At 36.3% G+C, this 18,542-nt stretch overlaps 2 protein-coding genes across 2 annotated transcripts in view; one reads left to right on the forward strand and one right to left on the reverse strand.

Annotated features, from left to right (window-relative positions):
- Window positions 1–4,863, reverse strand: part of LOC101900828 (AMP deaminase 2) — a 55,829-nt gene extending 50,966 nt beyond the window's left edge. Inside the window, exon 1 of the mRNA XM_005178920.4 lies at window positions 3,723–4,863. Within this exon, the coding sequence (XP_005178977.1) occupies window positions 3,723–3,825 (103 nt within the window). The 5' untranslated portion in view covers window positions 3,826–4,863. The remainder of the gene's footprint in view (window positions 1–3,722) is intronic.
- A 7,172-nt stretch (window positions 4,864–12,035) lies between these two features.
- On the forward strand, window positions 12,036–16,418 carry LOC131802148 (uncharacterized). Its single transcript, XM_059121615.1, has 2 exons — window positions 12,036–14,128; window positions 16,172–16,418. Exons 1-2 carry the CDS (start codon window positions 12,036–12,038, stop codon window positions 16,416–16,418), a joined length of 2,340 nt encoding a protein of 779 aa, XP_058977598.1.
- The last annotated feature ends 2,124 nt before the right edge of the window (window positions 16,419–18,542 follow it).

Below are 18,542 nucleotides of genomic sequence, written 5' to 3' on the forward strand. Positions count from 1 at the left end.
GTGTGAATAAGGTAATTTATTTGTGTTGCGGAAAATAGACAAAGGCACAAAGGAGGATATTATTATCCGCACAAAAAAAAAATAGAATTCAAAGATATGGGCTCTTTGTATGGCTTTTATATCTATTGAGAAATGTTAAGAAATATCTACCATAGGCAGTTGCAAAAAAACCGCTTTACGTGTATGTGTGTGTGTTTTTTTTTTCTATGTGAATACAGTCGTCATAATCTGGATAAGATTATTTCACAAGTTATTGCAACAAAATTAAAAAAAAAACAAAATATTCCACCGGCCGGTAAATGAGAGGTAGAGTAAGCGATAAGCCGAACAAAGCAAAATCATTTAACCCAATGGAATGTTGAACCATCACACATTATTTGTTGTGAAAGCAATTTTATTACACGTTGATAAACTTAATTAGAATTTAATTTTTTGAATTGTAATTGAGGGATTTTCATAGATGAAACTACCTAGAAATGGCAAGTAGGTCATATGGAGCCGGGAGCAAATGTCGGGTTTTGCCTTAATTTGAGAATTTAAATTAAACCCCAGCACTGTAAATATAAATATATAAAGAATTGAGTGATTCACTGACTGCGGATTAGGGCTAACCTGGGGGCGTTGGTGCCAGATATGTCTGCCTTTTTATACCCTCCACCATAAAATGGAGACATTGTCGTTCCGTTTGTAACTTCTCTAAATAATCACAAACTTTATATATTCTGGATCAGGGTAACATTTTAAGTCGATTTAGTGATGTCCGTATGTATGTGGTAATCACACTTTCTTTCGAACGAATTGAGACAGAAAGCTAAAATATTGCAGACATGTGTATTTTTCCAGCAGGCTGGTTAAGTTCGTAAATGGGCCATGTAGGTCCACGTCTTCGTATAGCCCCCAAGTAACGGTACCTCCCGATATTCGGCATTTTGATGATTTCAGCAACTTTATTCACCGGAATCGTTTCAAAGTTCGTACTGGAAAATTGTAATGGGTACCACAACCTATGGCAAAAAAATTCGTATGCAGGTCCACGTCTTGGTATAGCCCCCATATAACGGTACCACCCGATATTCGGTATTTTCATGTTTATGGCGACAATGTTCACCGGGTACTACAGTCTGCGTGACAGACATTGGCTATACAGGTCCACGTCTTCGTGTAGCCCCCATACATGGTAAGATGAAAAAACTGCAATCAATTTCAAACTGCTGTCATTTCTAAGCCACTCGTCCGACAGCTATTAAAATTATTCCAGTGGCAGCTCATTATATTGCTTACAAGCGTACAAAAGCATTTTGGTTAGAATTTTCCAGAAAAGAAGTTATTCGTGATGGAATTCAAGCGTGATAGTGTGATTTCTTTATATTTGGCTATAAAACCACAAGTGGCTATCGTTAGAGCACTCCAGCATTTAAATGTGAATAAATCTTTTGTGTCTCGTATCATCGCTCGTTACCGAATTCGTGATACTGGTAGCGTAGCCCGACGTCAAGAAAGTGGTCGGAAGTGGACAGCAACATCAGCAGAAATGTTTCGAAAAGTAAAGAAGTGGCTTGATCGAAACCGGCGTCGCAGTGGCCGAAAAATGGCTCGTGAGCTGAACATATCGCAATATTCCATTCGGAAAATATTGAAAAATGAGGTCGGGGTAAAGCCATTGAAATTCCACAAAGTGCAAGAACTTACACCGCAACAGAAAGAAAATAGACTCATAAGAGCTAAAGAGATCCTTCGCTTGGACGAAAATGCTGAAATGCCGAATTTTCCGATGAAAGATGAGAGAGTTTTCCGTTGTCCAGCAGTTTGTAAACGAACAAAATGATCGTACCAAAGAAGCCAGCTAAAAATGTGCACCAGAACTCAAGCGCCGGCCATGGTGATGGTGTGGGCCGCCATAACAGCCGATTATCGCTCTCTGTTCGTATTAATCGACAGTGGCATCAGAATAAATGGCGAATATTATCGCGAAAATATTCTGGAGGGTGTACTAAAGCCTTGGGCACGCAAACATTATGGCTTCAGACCTTGGACATTCCAACAGGACCATCGCACTCAGCACGTGCCACCCAAGAATGGTTACAAAATGAAGTTCCCCCCTTCATTTCCAGCGCACTATGGCCACCAAAATCTCCGGATACCAATCCGTTGGACTATTGTGTCTGGAGTATTTTGGAAAGCAAGGTTGGCACTAAGAAATACCAAAGTGTCGATCACCTCAAGCAAGCGCTTCACCGAGAGTGGGCCAAAATACCGCAGAGCAACGGTTTCATTGACTGTTTGAAGTCCATAATTCGTGCCGAAGGTGACCAATTCGAACAAATTTAAACTTATTCTAAAATTTGATGCTATTTCCGATATTTTTTGTTTACATTCAATAAAATTAAAAAACAAAAAGATGTAAAAATTATGGCGTTTGACTTTGTATTTTTTATCTCACCCTCTATGTGTGGCATATTCAATTCTGAATCGATTTTCATTAAATTTTACGGGCACATTTTTATTTTTTATACCAAATAAAATTGCAATAAATTGCATGACATCACTTCGAGAAGGATTATATTAAAGAAATATATATCGGAACCGAGTTCCACCAAATGGAAACGTACGTCCCGAAATTCACTACATTTGGACTGATGTTAGCCATTATTTGCACAATAAACCTGAAATCGAATTAAGGATATATATGGGAACTATATCCAAATCTTATCCGATATTGATAGAATATAGCAAAGATATTTCGAGAGCTCTATAAGACATATGGTATCATATATCATTGTCGTCAAATGCATATTACGAATCAGAGGGACTTAAAGACCAAATGGTATTAAACGTAAATATGGGGTCTATAGCTATATCTGAACCGATTTTCTCCGAATTCAATGTACTTGCTTCTCGCTTGAATTCGGTCGGATATGCCAAAATTCTGGTCATTTGGACTGATATTGGCCATTTGGTGTACAATTAATCCGAAATCGGTTGAAGATATATATGGCAGCTTTATCTAAATTTGAACCGATCCTTACCAATTTTAAAGGGGTGCGTCCTTGGGCCAGACAAATATTGTTGGGAAAATTTCATAGCAGTCGGATAATAAATGCCACCTGCATTTTGTTCACAAAAATGCATGGATAGTCGGACGAACGGACAGACGGACTGACATGCATAAATCGACTCACAAAGTGGTTCTATGAAGATCCTCAAAAGTAACGATGGGTCTATCTCTCGCTTCCTTCTCCATGTTACAATCAAATGCACAAAGACATAATACCCTTACCACTACGTGGTGTAGGGTATAAAATTGGTTATCAGCTGGTAGCTTTACCTTACCCTTTCTATCACGATTTTAAATAAAATTGGAATCTACATAGAGGAAATCAGCTTAGCCTCGATTGGGAATCTTATAATGTTGATGTAACGTATATTGATGAAGAGATGTCCCACTATAGTGAATAGTAGTGTAGAGTATCATATAGTCGGCCCGCCCATCTTCCTCCTTTCTTTACTGGTAATAAGAAATAAAAACTTTTTGAATTGTGCACCTAATTTCCATATACTACCTACTACAATGGGTTAAATGATAATACAAGCGAGTTATCTTCATCAAAAAGTGCCCACCAGGGTACACACAGTTTACGTATGTAAATATGTCTACCTTGTCTCAATTCGCTTTTTTCTTCTTCTTCTCCATTTTTGATAAAACAAAATGCCCATTTACTTACTTGATTTAGTTTTTCCGATATTCTGCCTCTCGCCATTCATATCCATTTCCATGTCGGTATCGAAGCCATAGCTTCGAAAGCATTCATCTGCATAACTTTGCATTTCTTTGCAGCAGAGCAACGGCAACAACGAGGGGAGGACGGGGGGTTGATTTTAATTCACCTAGTTTTGTTTTGGAATTTCTTTGTTTTTTTTTTTTATTCTTCTACTTTTTTGCGTTTAATTATTGCTTTTCAAACAACACAATTCTTTTTCGCTTTTTTTGGAATGTTCCACACACAAACACACACGCTTACACACTGACCGAATATAGTGACGGTGACTGACAAACTTGTATTTTTTCAGATATAAAATCGCAACACTTCCAAGAGACGACGACGACTACGACGTAGTTGCCGACAAGTTTGCTGTGCTATATATCTTTTCTCTAGCGCTGTAGGATTGGTGTCGTCGGCGGCAGCGGCAGCTCACACAATGCAATGCAATCACCACCAAAACACAATCACTTAACTACCTCAAGTCGGCACTTCTTTGCACTGCTCCCTCTTTCCGGCTCAGAGAGGAATGACGTGTACAAACCGGCAGGAAAGATTTTCTACTGCTGTTGCCTGCGTGTTGAGTTACCGAAAGAAATTTCGCAAAGGATGTTCTAGGCAGGCGGCAAGGATTAAAATCACCAGCTGACTGGCTCTCTATTAGTGCAGATGTTTGATTGTTTGAATGTTGCTTCGTTTAATGATGGCCCGTTTTGTTTGTTTGTTTGTTTGTGCTGGGGCCGACTGGACTTGGTTTGCAAGAGGAAAAAAGAACTCTGAAAACACGCAAGTATCCAAACCACCACACACAGATACACTAACTACGGGTCCAACAATATGTTTGTTGATACGTCACAATGTAGGTGTAAAAAACACGGCTGTAGAAAAAATTTAACTTTGTAAAAAATCTTTGTAAGATATGAAACACTTTTGTTGTGCGCTCAGTTGTTGTTGTTATTTTTCTTCCTTTTTTAAATATTTTTTTTATCACTTCTTTAATTGTTAAATTTTAAAAATATTTTCTCTGGTTCACAGATGCCTTCTTGTTATCTCAAGAAATATGTTAATATGCTGTGCTTCTTTTGCAGAAATAAATTTCTATTGTTGTTTTTTTATTATGTTCTTCTCCACGGTAGGTAGTTGGCTCTCTCTCCGTACGAATTCAATGCGAATTTGTCAACTGCTCAAAATAAACTGAATTCATATTCCTTTATGCGCTTGTTATTAAGTTCAGCATATTGAGATAGAGTCTGAGAACGAAAGAGAACGCGTATGTGAAGGAGCGGAGAAAATATGGGGAAAGAGTGTAAACAAGCCCCCCATTTAATGAGTGTTGCCAATCAAAGTATTTGTAAAAAATCGTATTTCTGTGTCTTTGTTATTAATGCCACGTCTTGGCGGCCGTTATGTTTTGGGGGGAAAATAGGTTGGAAGCCTTGGAAATGAAACAAAAAATCAAAGGAACATCGTGAGAACCGAACGACGGAAATTAAGGAAGACCATTGAAAGGAAGTAAACATGGTGATGGAACAATAAAAAAAAACTAATAGCACGTTTACATTGGATCTTTTGCGGGTTAACCTCAATGCAATGCAATGGAATCGGAAATTTAGATCCACTATATTTACTTATCCGTGTTAACTGTAAACTTACTGCTCTAGTTATCCAAAAATTTAGAAAAAAATTTGAAAATTGTTACTGATAGTCGTATGTTAACCCAAAAGATCTGCGAAAAAACGAATCGAGTTTATAAATTCTTGCCAGACAAAGCAATTTAAAAACATTATCTTTAACAAATTTGTAAAATAACAATTTTTTTAGTTTTTATAAAATACAACATTTTTTGTGGTATGTTTCTTTTTATGGAGGATACAAGATCTATTTAATAAGGTTACAATGGAGGCAATTCACCCATTAAGGAGAGAATACATAAAACGTTTTTTGACTGGCTTAAGTTATCGGCGTCTTCGGAAAGGAACAAATGATCGTAGGGCCAAAATCGTACTAAGTCAACCTTAAACTTCTTTTGTACCTCGTTGAAGAAGCCAGTCGATGACTTAAGCCAGTTAAAAATAAAATTTATGTACTCTCACCTTTAGTATAACTTTGCCTATATTTTTTTATCAACAACAAAATGTTTCTCAAATTTTTACACTTTAAGGCCATACAAAAATCTATAAAATAATTAAAATAAGAAATTGAATTTTAATAGCAAAACAATACCCCTGGGCAGGCTAATTGTTTTGTTTTGACAAATCAGCTGATAGTTCCCAGATTTAAGGTGAGGGTAAGCAGCTTGGCATCATTGTTAGGCATATTAATGTCAAATTATAAATGAAAACGACGGCAGGATTCGAGTGCGGCTCTGGCATCCCTTTGTGATATGTCACAAAATATGCCATGCGAAGACTTCATATTGCTTATGTACCCTCACCCATAGGTACCATTTCAATTCTAATTTATTAATTTGCATGGATTATCATGTCAAATTTAGTTTTGAGTATGTGTGTCTATGCTTTCAATTATAGCTCTATTCCAGAACCTTCAGGAATATACTAGTTTTGCTAATTTAAATATTTTAAAATACTTCTTAAAATATTTAATTTTAATGTTTTCATTTTATCCCTCTAAATGTATAGTTGTTAGGTTAAGATCCAAATTCATAATTTGAAGTACATGCTTTTGGGCTGAATTCCATCTATATATATATATATATATATATATATATATATATATATATATATATATATATATATATATATATATAATAAATTAATTTTCAATAAAAAATTAATTTTCAATAAATTATTTTAATTTCAAACATCGCCATTTTTCAAATTTAGATTCTTAATTTAAAATACAAAAAAAAAATACTTCTTAAAATATTTAATTTTAATGTTTTTATTTTATCCCTCTAAATGTATAGTTGTTAGCTGAAGATCCAAATTCATAATTTGAAGTACATGCTTTAAATTAAGAATCTAAATTTGAAAAATGGCGATGTTTGAAATTAAAACAATTTATTGAAAATTAATTTTTTATTTTCATTTTTGTACATAAAAGTCCGACATTTGTATTACCTACAAAAACAAATTTATATGCGATTGTTGTTACGTTCGTTGTACTGTTACCTGTATTATGCTACCATGGATATCATACAGGTTATATTTCCCAAAATAATTTAAGGTTTAAAATTGAGAGTTTGGTAACCCTACTATGACCGTTTGACAAGTGTTGCCAATATTATATTTCTCTTCTTCCATCAGGTTGGCAACTCAACTAACAGGAAGACACAAAATAGTGAAACAAGAGGGAATTGAAACAAAACTGTTAAAAATGAGTTGTTATAATTATTTGAATTAATCGTATTTGAATAAATAGTTACATCAGTTAGTTTAACATTTAATGTATCGAAATTAGTGGAGAAAACAATATAATCGAGACAAACGAAGAAAATAAACTTTATAATTTAACATCGGCAATGAGCAATGGGACTCACGTTAATAAGTGTCAAAGTTTATCGTTGATGTATGTTTTTTTTATACATACACTTGATATAAATAATATAATGCCATAGTATTTTTCTGGAATAGTTGTTTTAACGCTATTATTATTCCGAAAGAGAATACCTAAAATAATAAAGACCAGTATTAATAAAGAATACAATGCAATGTTAACAACGGACGAAGATAGTGAATCCTAGTATAGTTTCAAGTTCGTTTGACGTTTATTGTATACAAATACCCTGAAGATGATATTTAAAGAATTGCGAAATATCGGAAAACGAAAAAAAAATCAAAATTTGGTTTAGATTGTATTATGATTCTTAAATTTTAAAATAAGTTTTTAACTTAAGTTGAAATAAATGCCTCTGACTATGACTGTTGATGGCAATAGAGATATTCATAAATATTTCCAAACAAAAAGGACCAAAATCATCCATAATATATTTTTGTTTTTCTTTGAATAAACTAAAAATCCATGTAACAATATTGTATTAAAAAATGCTATTCGTTGCTATAGCCCTAGATCCAATTTCTTGAAATTGAAACCTTAATCAGTTTTTACAACATTTAATCATAAGAAGCACTTGTTTTTAATTCGATTATGACCGATATCAAAACTTTGTATGTGTGTCACTTAACAATCAGCCAGATGTTGGCCGTCTCGTTTCATATTGTATCTTGAAATACTAGCCGGCTGGGTAGCCAACAATAGGTGAATGAATAATTCCCGCGGACTTATCAATCTTTAATTGCTTTTAGCTAACCAACCAACTCCCTTAAGACGTCAAGTTGTATTCAAGAAAAAAAAAATGTTTGGAAATATCAACAGGTGTTCAATTCGTTATCAGAATGAAATTTGGCTATAAAATGTGATAGCTAATCTTACACCTGTATTAAGTGTTCATTTCATATGTAAAAGAATGTGTTTTTTTGTTCTTCTAGGCAAGGGGAAGAAAATAAATGTCAAATACCAGTGACTATGCAAAAACAAATGTGTATGTATTTATTTAAAAATTTTATGACACTTAATCTGTTGAAAATTCCAATGATTTTTAGAGTTTCTAGACTAGACTGAACATTTGTTTTAATTTGTTTCAAAATTTTTCGTTTTTATTAAAATATATATTTTTGCGGGATTGTTATATATTTAAACCAATTTTTATCCAGGTTAAGAGTGGAACTCTTATACATCTTTATGTATAAGAGTGCAATACTTCCCAGTTGCAAGTAATATCATCTAAAGTTTAAGGAATATAGATGTAATAGATGTATTTCGTTACAAAAACAATACATTTTGTTCATACAAAACTTTTACTACCATTGGGTGTGTCTGGTTACTTTTCGTGCATGAATTGTCCAGCAACATCTTTCTGAGAGAGAGTAGAGTAGTTTTTTTCTCTTTTGCAAGAAAAATGCAAAAAGTAAACAGACGGTATTCTTGCAGAAGTTTGCAACTAATCAGCTGTCTGGTCAAAACAAACCAATTTGTCCCCCATTAAAAGAATTAAAAGAAAGGAAGCACCAACAATTTTACAAGTTTTATTAATAAAAAGGAAATTATCAATAATAGAAAGATAGATTTGATTTTTCCCGTAATCCTTTAAACGTGTTGCTAATGGCGTTTGTCTAAAAATGTTGGAAATAGTTTTTTTATTTTCTCATTACATATGGATATTTATGTTTTTCAAATTTTATAAAGTTGTTCTCCATAAACAATTAGTCTTGCTAATTCCAAAAAAATATTTTCAAATTGAAAGCAGAAAAGGAAATAAACAAACAATGGAAAACATCTGATTGAATGTCGATGAATGAGAAGAAGAAGAGTTGCAAGTGATTGCAAGAAGAAATTTGTCCAGCAAGAATGTGCAAACTCTCACTGAAAGAACTGTCAAAATTTCTCTCTCCAACCGCTCTATTTTGCAGAATTTTCGGGTTAACAGAAGACTTTCAGTAACAATTTTTAACAATTGTTACAAATTTTAGGATAACCAAACACACCTATTTTTGTTACAACTGAATTGTAATTTCTTCCAAACGATTTTGAAAAGGGAACACATAAGTTTGACTGAATCTGTCTTGGAAATCACAAGTAAAAAAGTATCAGTCGGTTGTGCCGATATTGCCCATATTCGACGGACCCATCTGGCAACGCCATAACTTTTGACAGAGATGTCACATCGCTTAATGACATACCGCGTTTGAAGCGTCAGTCCAAGCAGATTTTTACCATGAACCAATACACGCCACGCGAAATAGTTGAAATTTACATTCAACAGAAGAAAGCAATTGTGAAAACTCAACGTGCTTTTAAAACATTAAAAAATGTTAGAAGTGCGCCATCTAAGAACACCATTAAGCGTTTATACGAAAAATTTTCGACTGGTAAGGCTCTTTCTAATCCGAAGAGGCCATATAAAAGTCGACCAAGGCGATCGGCCGAGAATATCGCTGCCGTACGAGCCAGTGTTGAGAGGTCCCCAAGAACATCCCAAAAACGCCGTTCTCAGCAGTTGGGCATGGCTTGGTCCACTTTACAACGGATTATTCGCCTTGTTTTGCATTTGTTCCCGTACAAAATTCAACTGACGCAAAGAATGTTGCCTGCGGACAAGCCTCGTCGATTGGAATCCGTCGAATATGGGCAACCCTGTGCCCTCAGTTAATGTTCGATTATTTACATACAAGGTGAGATAAAAAAAACTGCAACAAAGTCAAAAGACATAATTTTTACATTTTTTTTTAAATTTTATTGAATGAAAGCTGTTAAATCACTCAAATGATTTTTTAATATTATTTAAATTTGATTTGTTGCTCAAAGAGCATTTTTGAAAACATAACATTATTTAAATTAATTATTTTCAGTACTTAATATTTTAACGCTACAAGAGCCACCTTAATGTCATTTTTTCTGTTTTCCCTTTTCTATTATTTACTTTGAATTCGCCCTAAAGAGAATCCATCATAACTAGCATTGTTATTGTAAATATGGATGAGCAGTCAGACGATCAAGTGATAGGCAGAGAACGCACATACGTACAAACATACATACATACGTTGAGTGCATCATATCTGTTTATGTTATTGCTCTGCCTCTGCTGATCGCTCTGCTGCTATTCAATGCAAAAAATATTGTCCCGCTATTCCTTTGGTTGTTAAACCAGAATAGAAAAGAAATAAAACATTCTTATTTGAAACAATTAAAGAGTGAAGAAGTGTTTTAATTTGGTGACGGGCTAGAGGCAAACAAAAAAGGAAAAAATAACCCAACACAGTGATGAGTAAAAATTGCAAATTAATTTTGGAGAAAATTGCATAAAAATTAAGCTAAAAGTGGAACTAAACGAAGGCGAGAATTGTGGCGTGTCTCAATAGAGGAAGATAATATTTGGACAAATTGCTCTTCCAGGAGAAAGAACTTGCTCAGGGAATTCTACTTGCTGTTGGATAACCGTGGTCAGATTAAAGGCGGAGAGGTGTATTAAAACACTTTTGTCGTAAGTGGCCCTATAGACAACACAATTGCCCAGAGTAAGTCAATTTACATACTCAAGTCGAACCCTTGAGTTAGGAGTGTGTTTAATTACATATGAAACATATTCCGGGGTTGTCAAAATAGGCAATCCTCAAACATTGGCGACCGTGACAGGACACTTGTGTCTTTTTAACCTACAATTTTTGCTCCATTTTACCCAAGTGCATTTGGATTTTGTTTGCCCGCCTTTTTACTGTCAGCCATTACTCCGTCATTTTGCGAAAGAATCGAAGCCATTTTTATAAGCGATAAGGAATATTGCTGAATTGAAAATTTAGAGTGAGACAGCATTCTCGCCTACTTTTCATCTAATTTTTTGGTGCCATTTTTAAAACTATCGTTGCTCAAGTGGCTGAAGCTGAAAATTAAACTGAGACGGCATTCTCATAAACCGGCTTCTCTTTCTTGCGAAACATAATCCTATCATCGGTAAACAACGGAAAACATTTTTACACAAATTTATAAAAAATTATAATTCCAAATGACCGATGAACAAGTCCAGGGTTCCCAAAGGGACACAACCATTGAGGAATTGAAACAACAACGTGGCTCGTCAAAGGGGAGTATGACCCGAATTAAAAATATAATTGAATCCAACACTTCATTGTCTCATACAGAACTTGAGTGTCGGTTGGGAATTGTAGAATCCCACTACAAGCAAGCTTCTTACTACCAAAGTCAGATAGAAAGATTGTCTCCCAGAGATAATGGAAGAGCCGAAATTGAGGAACTATATGTTTCAATTAAAACAAAAATTCTTACTCAAATTGGGCAAGATAGACGTCCTAGTGTAACTGATCAATCTTTTGTGTTGCCTCATGTCCCATCTAATAGATTACCCAGCTTAAAATTACCGAAGTTTGACGGGAAATATCTGGAATATAAGAACTTTATAAATACGTTTAACAATTTGGTCCACAATGACCCAAATATTTCTACTTCGGAAAAATTCAACCACTTACTCTCGTGTCTTAGTGGGGAAGCGCTTGCAACCATAAAGGCATTCCAAGTCACTGATGAAAATTATTCTAGTGCCCTTAAAAGATTGAAGGAGCGGTACGATAATGACACACTAATCTTTCTTGAAAATGTGACATCAATGTTTGAACTTCCGAAGTCCAATAAACCTGTTCCAAGCAATTGAGAAATATTGTGGATACAATTTCTGCTCTCTATAGCTCTTTGAAATCCCTTGGCTCCTTTGAACAAATTTGTGATGCCTTCATAATTCATCTCGCAATGAGCAAGGTTGATTCTGAAACCAAACAACGATGGGATGAATACATCGATTACTCTAAATTACCCTCTTGGACTGAATGTTGCTCCATGTTGGACAAGCGTTGTCAGCAATTGGACGCACAGTGCCGACGGTCTTCAAAACAGCATAACCCTACCATAACAACAAATTACTCACATAGTAATAATCAAAAACAACATTCATTCGTAACAAAAAATGTGGCTCAAGATTTTGTGTGCAGTCATTGCTCCAAATCGGGTCATATGATATCAACTTGTCAGCGGTTCATCGTTCTTACTCCTAATCAACGAATTGAACAAGCTAAACAACAAAAACTTTGCCTCAACTGTTTATCAAAAGGGCATGGTTACATACAATGCCCCTCAAAATATTCATGCAGATTTTGTAAACAACGTCATCACTCGCTTCTTCATAAGCAATCAGAACCAACCTGTCTCCGGGAAGAAGAAGAACCGTCATCATCATCTGCTACCACCCATAGCACCTTTCAAACCAAACCCAGTCCCCAAGTGAGTACTGTAATTCTTGCTACTGCATTAGTATTGGTTCGTGACTCAGAGGGAAAATATCAACTGGGCCGTGCTCTGCTTGACTCTTGCTCTCAAGTTAATTTCATAAGTGAGACATTATGCAAATCTCTTAATCTCAAGAAATGCACAAATTCAACAGATGTCTCTGGAGTTGGTTCTTCTAAGTTGAGAGTTACTCATAAAACACAAACGACAATAAGATCTCGTCTTAATAACTTCAATATGTCATTAGAGTTCCTGGTTTCTCGCAATATAACTGGTTATCATCCTGATGAAAATCTTTCCGCTAATAATTTCAATTTGCCCTCCAACATAGAGCTAGCTGATCCAGAATTTCATCGTCGACGAGGAATCGATATTTTACTCGGAGCAGAATCATTCTTTTCGCTCTTATCCGTTGGTCAAATTAAACTTGGAGAAAATTTGCCCACTTTACAAAAAACTCTCTTGGGATGGATTGTCTCTGGAAAGTATACAAGTCAAACGGCAATATCATCACAAAGGTCTACTTACTCCATTGTACAACACAAAGATATTTTCCAAGAGATAAATAAAAATATTGAAATGCTATGGAAAATTGACGTCGTTGAAAGCAAATGCCAAAATATGTCCCGAGAACAAAAAGTATGTGAAGACCATTTTGTGAAAAATGTATCAGTCCAATCGGATGGACGCTTAATGGTGAGATTACCCTTTAAAGGTGACCCAATTGTGCTTGGCGATTCACGAGACATTGCCCTGCGTCGTTTCTTTTCCATAGAGAGAAAATTGAACAAAAACCCTGAATTAAAAGAGGATTACTCACAATTTCTTAAAGAATATGAGGAATTGGGCCATATGTCTCAGGTGGACGACACTAATATTTCAGTTCCCAACTATTACATACCACATCACTGTGTTCTTCGCCCCAGCAGTGTGTCGACCAAGTTGCGTGTTGTTTTCGACGCATCATGTCGAACCACTTCACAAACATCCCTGAATGAAATTATGATGGTGGGTCCAACAATCCAGAACAATTTATTAATTACTCTGCTTCGTTTCAGGTGTCATCGTTACGGAATGACAGCTGATATCGTCAAAATGTATCGTCAGGTTTTGGTTCACCCTGAGGATAGACAACTTCAGCTTATACTGTGGAGAGATGACTCCACCAAACCGATAAAAACATTTGCCCTCAACACCGTTACATACGGGACAGCTTCGGCACCATATCTCGCAATTCGAAGCCTACATTATGCCGCAGAACGTTTTCCCAACCCATACGAAGTAGGAAAAGGCATAATCATGAATGATTTTTATGTCGACGATATGGTTACTGGAGCGGATGACCTTGTATCTTTAAAACGCATTAAGAACGAAGTCACCGAAATTTTATCTTACTCGAAATTTTCACTCTCGAAATGGCATAGCAATTACCCAGGTTATGTCTCAAGTGAAGATGAAGTAAAAGAAATGAAGCTAAATGATGACGTCACAAGTACTTTGGGTATGACATGGCACTCAGATAATGACACATTCCATTTTGAGTTTCGCCCATCCAAAACGTATGCACATAATACGAAAAGAAACATTCTTTCCCTGACGTCGACGCTCTTTGACCCAATGGGTTTAATAAGCCCTCTCATCATCAGGTCAAAAATATTGCTCCAACATCTTTGGATCATAAAATGTGATTGGGATGAATCAGTTCCTCAAGAAATTGAATCAGCGTGGGAATCCATCATGGCTGATTACAATAATTTGTCTCAAGTAAAGATTCCTCGATACATTCGACTACCAAATTCAACTAACATAGAGGTCCATGGATTTGGAGATGCTTCAATAAAGGCATATGGTTGCTGTTTATATCTTCGCTGTGAAGATTCTTTGGGAAACATAGCAGTAAATTTAATCGCATCAAAGTCAAGAGTTGCGCCTTTGAAAACGAGAACGTTGCCTCGATTAGAGTTGTGTGCTGCTCATTTACTCGCAATCTTCTGGAGCCAATTAAAGCAATATTTTAAATTCCCGATTTCTCAAATCTACTTTTGGTCGGATTCTCAGATTACTCTTCATTGGATTAAGTCCCACTCTTCAACCTTGTCTACTTTTGTGGGTAACAGAGTAGCTGAGATTCAAGAAACTTGCCCTGATGTCCTATGGCAATATGTTCCTACTGAACTCAATCCCGCTGATTTAGTATCCAGAGGTTGTTCTGTTTCCGATATACTGGTTTCGCCTTGGTTCGTAGGCCCTTCCTTCCTTATGGGTCCATCTTTCAATTGGCCAAATTATTCTGGCCCAAGTCTAAGCGAAGCGGACATGCATCTTGAAAGACGAAAAATTACATTGATAACAAAAAAGGAGGACTTACCCTATATCCTAAAAGCAGTCCATAAATTCAGTAACTATTTAAAATGTCTCAGAATATTCTCATATATATTTCGAATTCGTTCAAGGAAATCGCTCCACTTGCCCTCTATATCTCCAGATGAGTTGACACATTCTCTCCATAGGATAGTCTGGTGCATTCAACAACATTATTTTTCGGAGGAATTCCTTGAAATATCAAAGCATGGATTTGTCTCTGGTCAGCTGTCATCATTGGCTCCATTTATAGAAGATGTCTCTGGAGTGCAATTAATAAGAGTTGGCGGCCGATTATTAAATGCCGAGCTTACACCAGAGATGAAGTTTCCTTTGCTCCTGCCCAAAACCGATCCCTTCGTAAAAATCATGGTGATCTACATTCATCGCTCTAATTACCATGCTCGTCCAAGAGCCTTAGTATCTTTGGTTCAGCAGCAATTTTGGATTGTCAATTGTCGGACTTTGGCCCGAAAGGTGGTTCATCAGTGCATACATTGCACAAGATACAAACCGAAATTACTCACTCAGGTAATGGGCAACTTACCCAAGGATCGAGTTACCGGTTTCCGCCCATTTGATGTTGTTGGAGTTGATTTTGCTGGTCCCATACCAACGTATCTCAGGATTCGAGGGAAAGCTCCATCAAAATCCTACATTGCTGTCTTCGTTTGTTTCGCATCAAAGGCAGTACACCTAGAAGCGGTATCCGACTTGTCCAGCGAGGCCTTCATAGCAGCATTAAAGCGGTTTGCTGGCCGCAGAGGTGTACCGTCAAGAATTTATTGCGATAACGCTACCAATTTTGTTGGAGCAGAGAGGAAATTGAGTGATTTTCATAAATTTTTCCACCTCGACAAAAATAAGGAAGCAATTGCTCATTATTCATCTGCGAAGTTCATAGAATTTTCCTTCATTCCTCCCAGAGCTCCTCATTTTGGTGGACTATGGGAAGCTGCTGTGAAATCAGCTAAAGGCCACTTGCTCAGAACGCTCCCTAGTGCTCGTCTTACATTTGAAGAGCTATGCACAGCCCTTGTTGAAATAGAGGCAATTTTAAATTCCCGTCCTATCTGCCAGATATCCACAGATCCCAACGACTTAGAAGCGCTTACTCCAGGGCATTTACTCATTGGTTGCCCGTTGCAGTGTATTCCAGAGAAGATAAAATATGACTCTGACATTTCTCATCTACAACAGTGGCAACGAATCTCAGCCATAAAGTCTCATTTCTGGAGCAGGTGGCACACAGAATACTTGGCTCAGTTACAAAATCGTTATCGCTGGAAAAACCCACAACAAAATCTACAAGTCAACGATATGGTGCTCATACACGAAGACAATGTTCCCCCCATGAAATGGGCCATCGGTCGTGTTACCAAACTTATTCCAGGAGCAGACGGTTTTGTTCGAGTGGCAGAAGTCAAGACATCACAAACTACATTAAAGCGTCCCGTGGCAAAGTTAGCCGTACTTCCTAAAGAATAAAGTTTGATTGAAACAAGGGTTTCAATGGGGCCCGGGATGTTAAATCACTCAAATGATTTTTTAATATTATTTAAATTTGATTTGTTGCTCAAAGAGCATTTTTGAAAACATAACATTATTTAAATTAATTATTTTCAGTACTTAATATTTTAACGCTACAAGAGCCACCTTAATGTCATTTTTTCTGTTTTCCCTTTTCTATTATTTACTTTGAATTCGCCCTAAAGAGAATCCATCATAACTAGCATTGTTATTGTAAATATGGATGAGCAGTCAGACGATCAAGTGATAGGCAGAGAACGCACATACGTACAAACATACATACATACGTTGAGTGCATCATATCTGTTTATGTTATTGCTCTGCCTCTGCTGATCGCTCTGCTGCTATTCAATGCAAAAAATATTGTCCCGCTATTCCTTTGGTTGTTAAACCAGAATAGAAAAGAAATAAAACATTCTTATTTGAAACAATTAAAGAGTGAAGAAGTGTTTTAATTTGGTGACGGGCTAGAGGCAAACAAAAAAGGAAAAAATAACCCAACACAGTGATGAGTAAAAATTGCAAATTAATTTTGGAGAAAATTGCATAAAAATTAAGCTAAAAGTGGAACTAAACGAAGGCGAGAATTTTGGCGTGTCTCAACAGAGGAAGATAATATTTGGACAAATTGCTCTTCCAGGAGAAAGAACTTGCTCAGGGAATTCTACTTGCTGTTGGATAACCGTGGTCAGATTAAAGGCGGAGAGGTGTATTAAAACACTTTTGTCGTAAGTGGCCCTATAGACAACACAATTGCCCAGAGTAAGTCAATTTACATACTCAAGTCGAACCCTTGAGTTAGGAGTGTGTTTAATTACATATGAAACATATTCCGGGGTTGTCAAAATCAAACAAAAGCAAAAAATGTCGGAAATAGCATCAAATTGTAGAATACGTTTAGATTTGTTCGAATTGGTCACCTTTGGCACCAATTATGGCCTTTCAACGGCCAATGAAACCGTCACATGCTGCCCGAATGTTACTCTGCGGTATTTTTGTTCATTCCCGGTGAAGCGCTTGCTTGAGGTCACCTTTGGTATTTTTTAGTGCCAACCTTGCTTTTCAAAATACTCCAGACACAATAGTCCAACGGATTGTTATCCAGAGATTTTAGTGGCCATAGTACGCTGAAAATGGAGCGAGGAACCTCATTTTGTAACCATTCTTGGCTGGCGCATCCTGAGTGCGATGGTGCTGAGTCCTGTTGGAATGTTCAAGGTCTGCGGCCAAAATGTTTGTGTGCCCAAGGCTTTAATACACTCTCCAGAATATTTTCGCGATAATATTCGGCATTTATTCCGATGCCACGGTCAATTAATACGAGCGGAGAGCGAACATCGGCTGTTATGGCGGTCCACACCATCACCATAGCCATTTTGTTGCTCTTTTGAGTCTATTTTCTTTCTGTTGCGGTGTAAGTTCTTGCACTTTTTGCAATTTCAATGGCTTTACCCCGAGCTAATTTTTCAATATTTGCCGAATGGAATATTGCGATATATTCAGCTCACGAGCTATTTTTCGGCCACTGCGACGCGGGTTACGATCAAGTCGCTTCATTTCTGCTGATGTTGCTGTTTTCTTCCGTCCATTTCCTTGACGTCGGGCTACGCTACTAGTACCACAGTAACGAGCTATTCCACGAGACACAAGCGATTTATTCTCATTTAAATACTGGAGTGCTCTAACCATGGCCACTTTTGATTTTCCAGCCAAATATAAGGTAATCACACTATCACGCTTGAATTCCATCACGAAAATTTTCATACCCTCCCCCATAGTATGGAGGGTATATTAAGTTTGTCATTCCGTTTGCAACACCTCGAAATATAAATTTTAGACCCCACCAAGTATATATATATATATATATATATATATATATATATATATATATATATATATATATATATATATATATATATATATATATATATATATATATATATATATATATATATATTTATTTATATATATATATATATGTATATATATTCTTGATCAGCATAAAATTCTATGTCGATTTAGCCATGTCCGTCCGTCTGTAAGTCTATCCTTCTGTGGAAATCACTCTAGTTTCCGAACAAA

This window comes from Musca domestica, unplaced genomic scaffold, assembly GCF_030504385.1.
Source record: "Musca domestica strain aabys unplaced genomic scaffold, Musca_domestica.polishedcontigs.V.1.1 2, whole genome shotgun sequence".
In the NCBI taxonomy this organism is placed as follows: domain Eukaryota; kingdom Metazoa; phylum Arthropoda; class Insecta; order Diptera; family Muscidae; genus Musca; species Musca domestica.

What these genes read in the sequence shown, in the direction of transcription:
- LOC131802148 (XM_059121615.1), top strand. Translation starts at nt 12,036, where the DNA reads ATGAGCAAGGTTGATTCTGAAACCAAACAACGATGGGATGAATACATC. An exon ending in GAGTTTCGCCCATCCAAAAC is followed by an intron (nt 14,129 to 16,171) that starts GTATGCACATAA and finishes TTTCTGGAGCAG; the next exon opens with GTGGCACACAGAATACTTGG.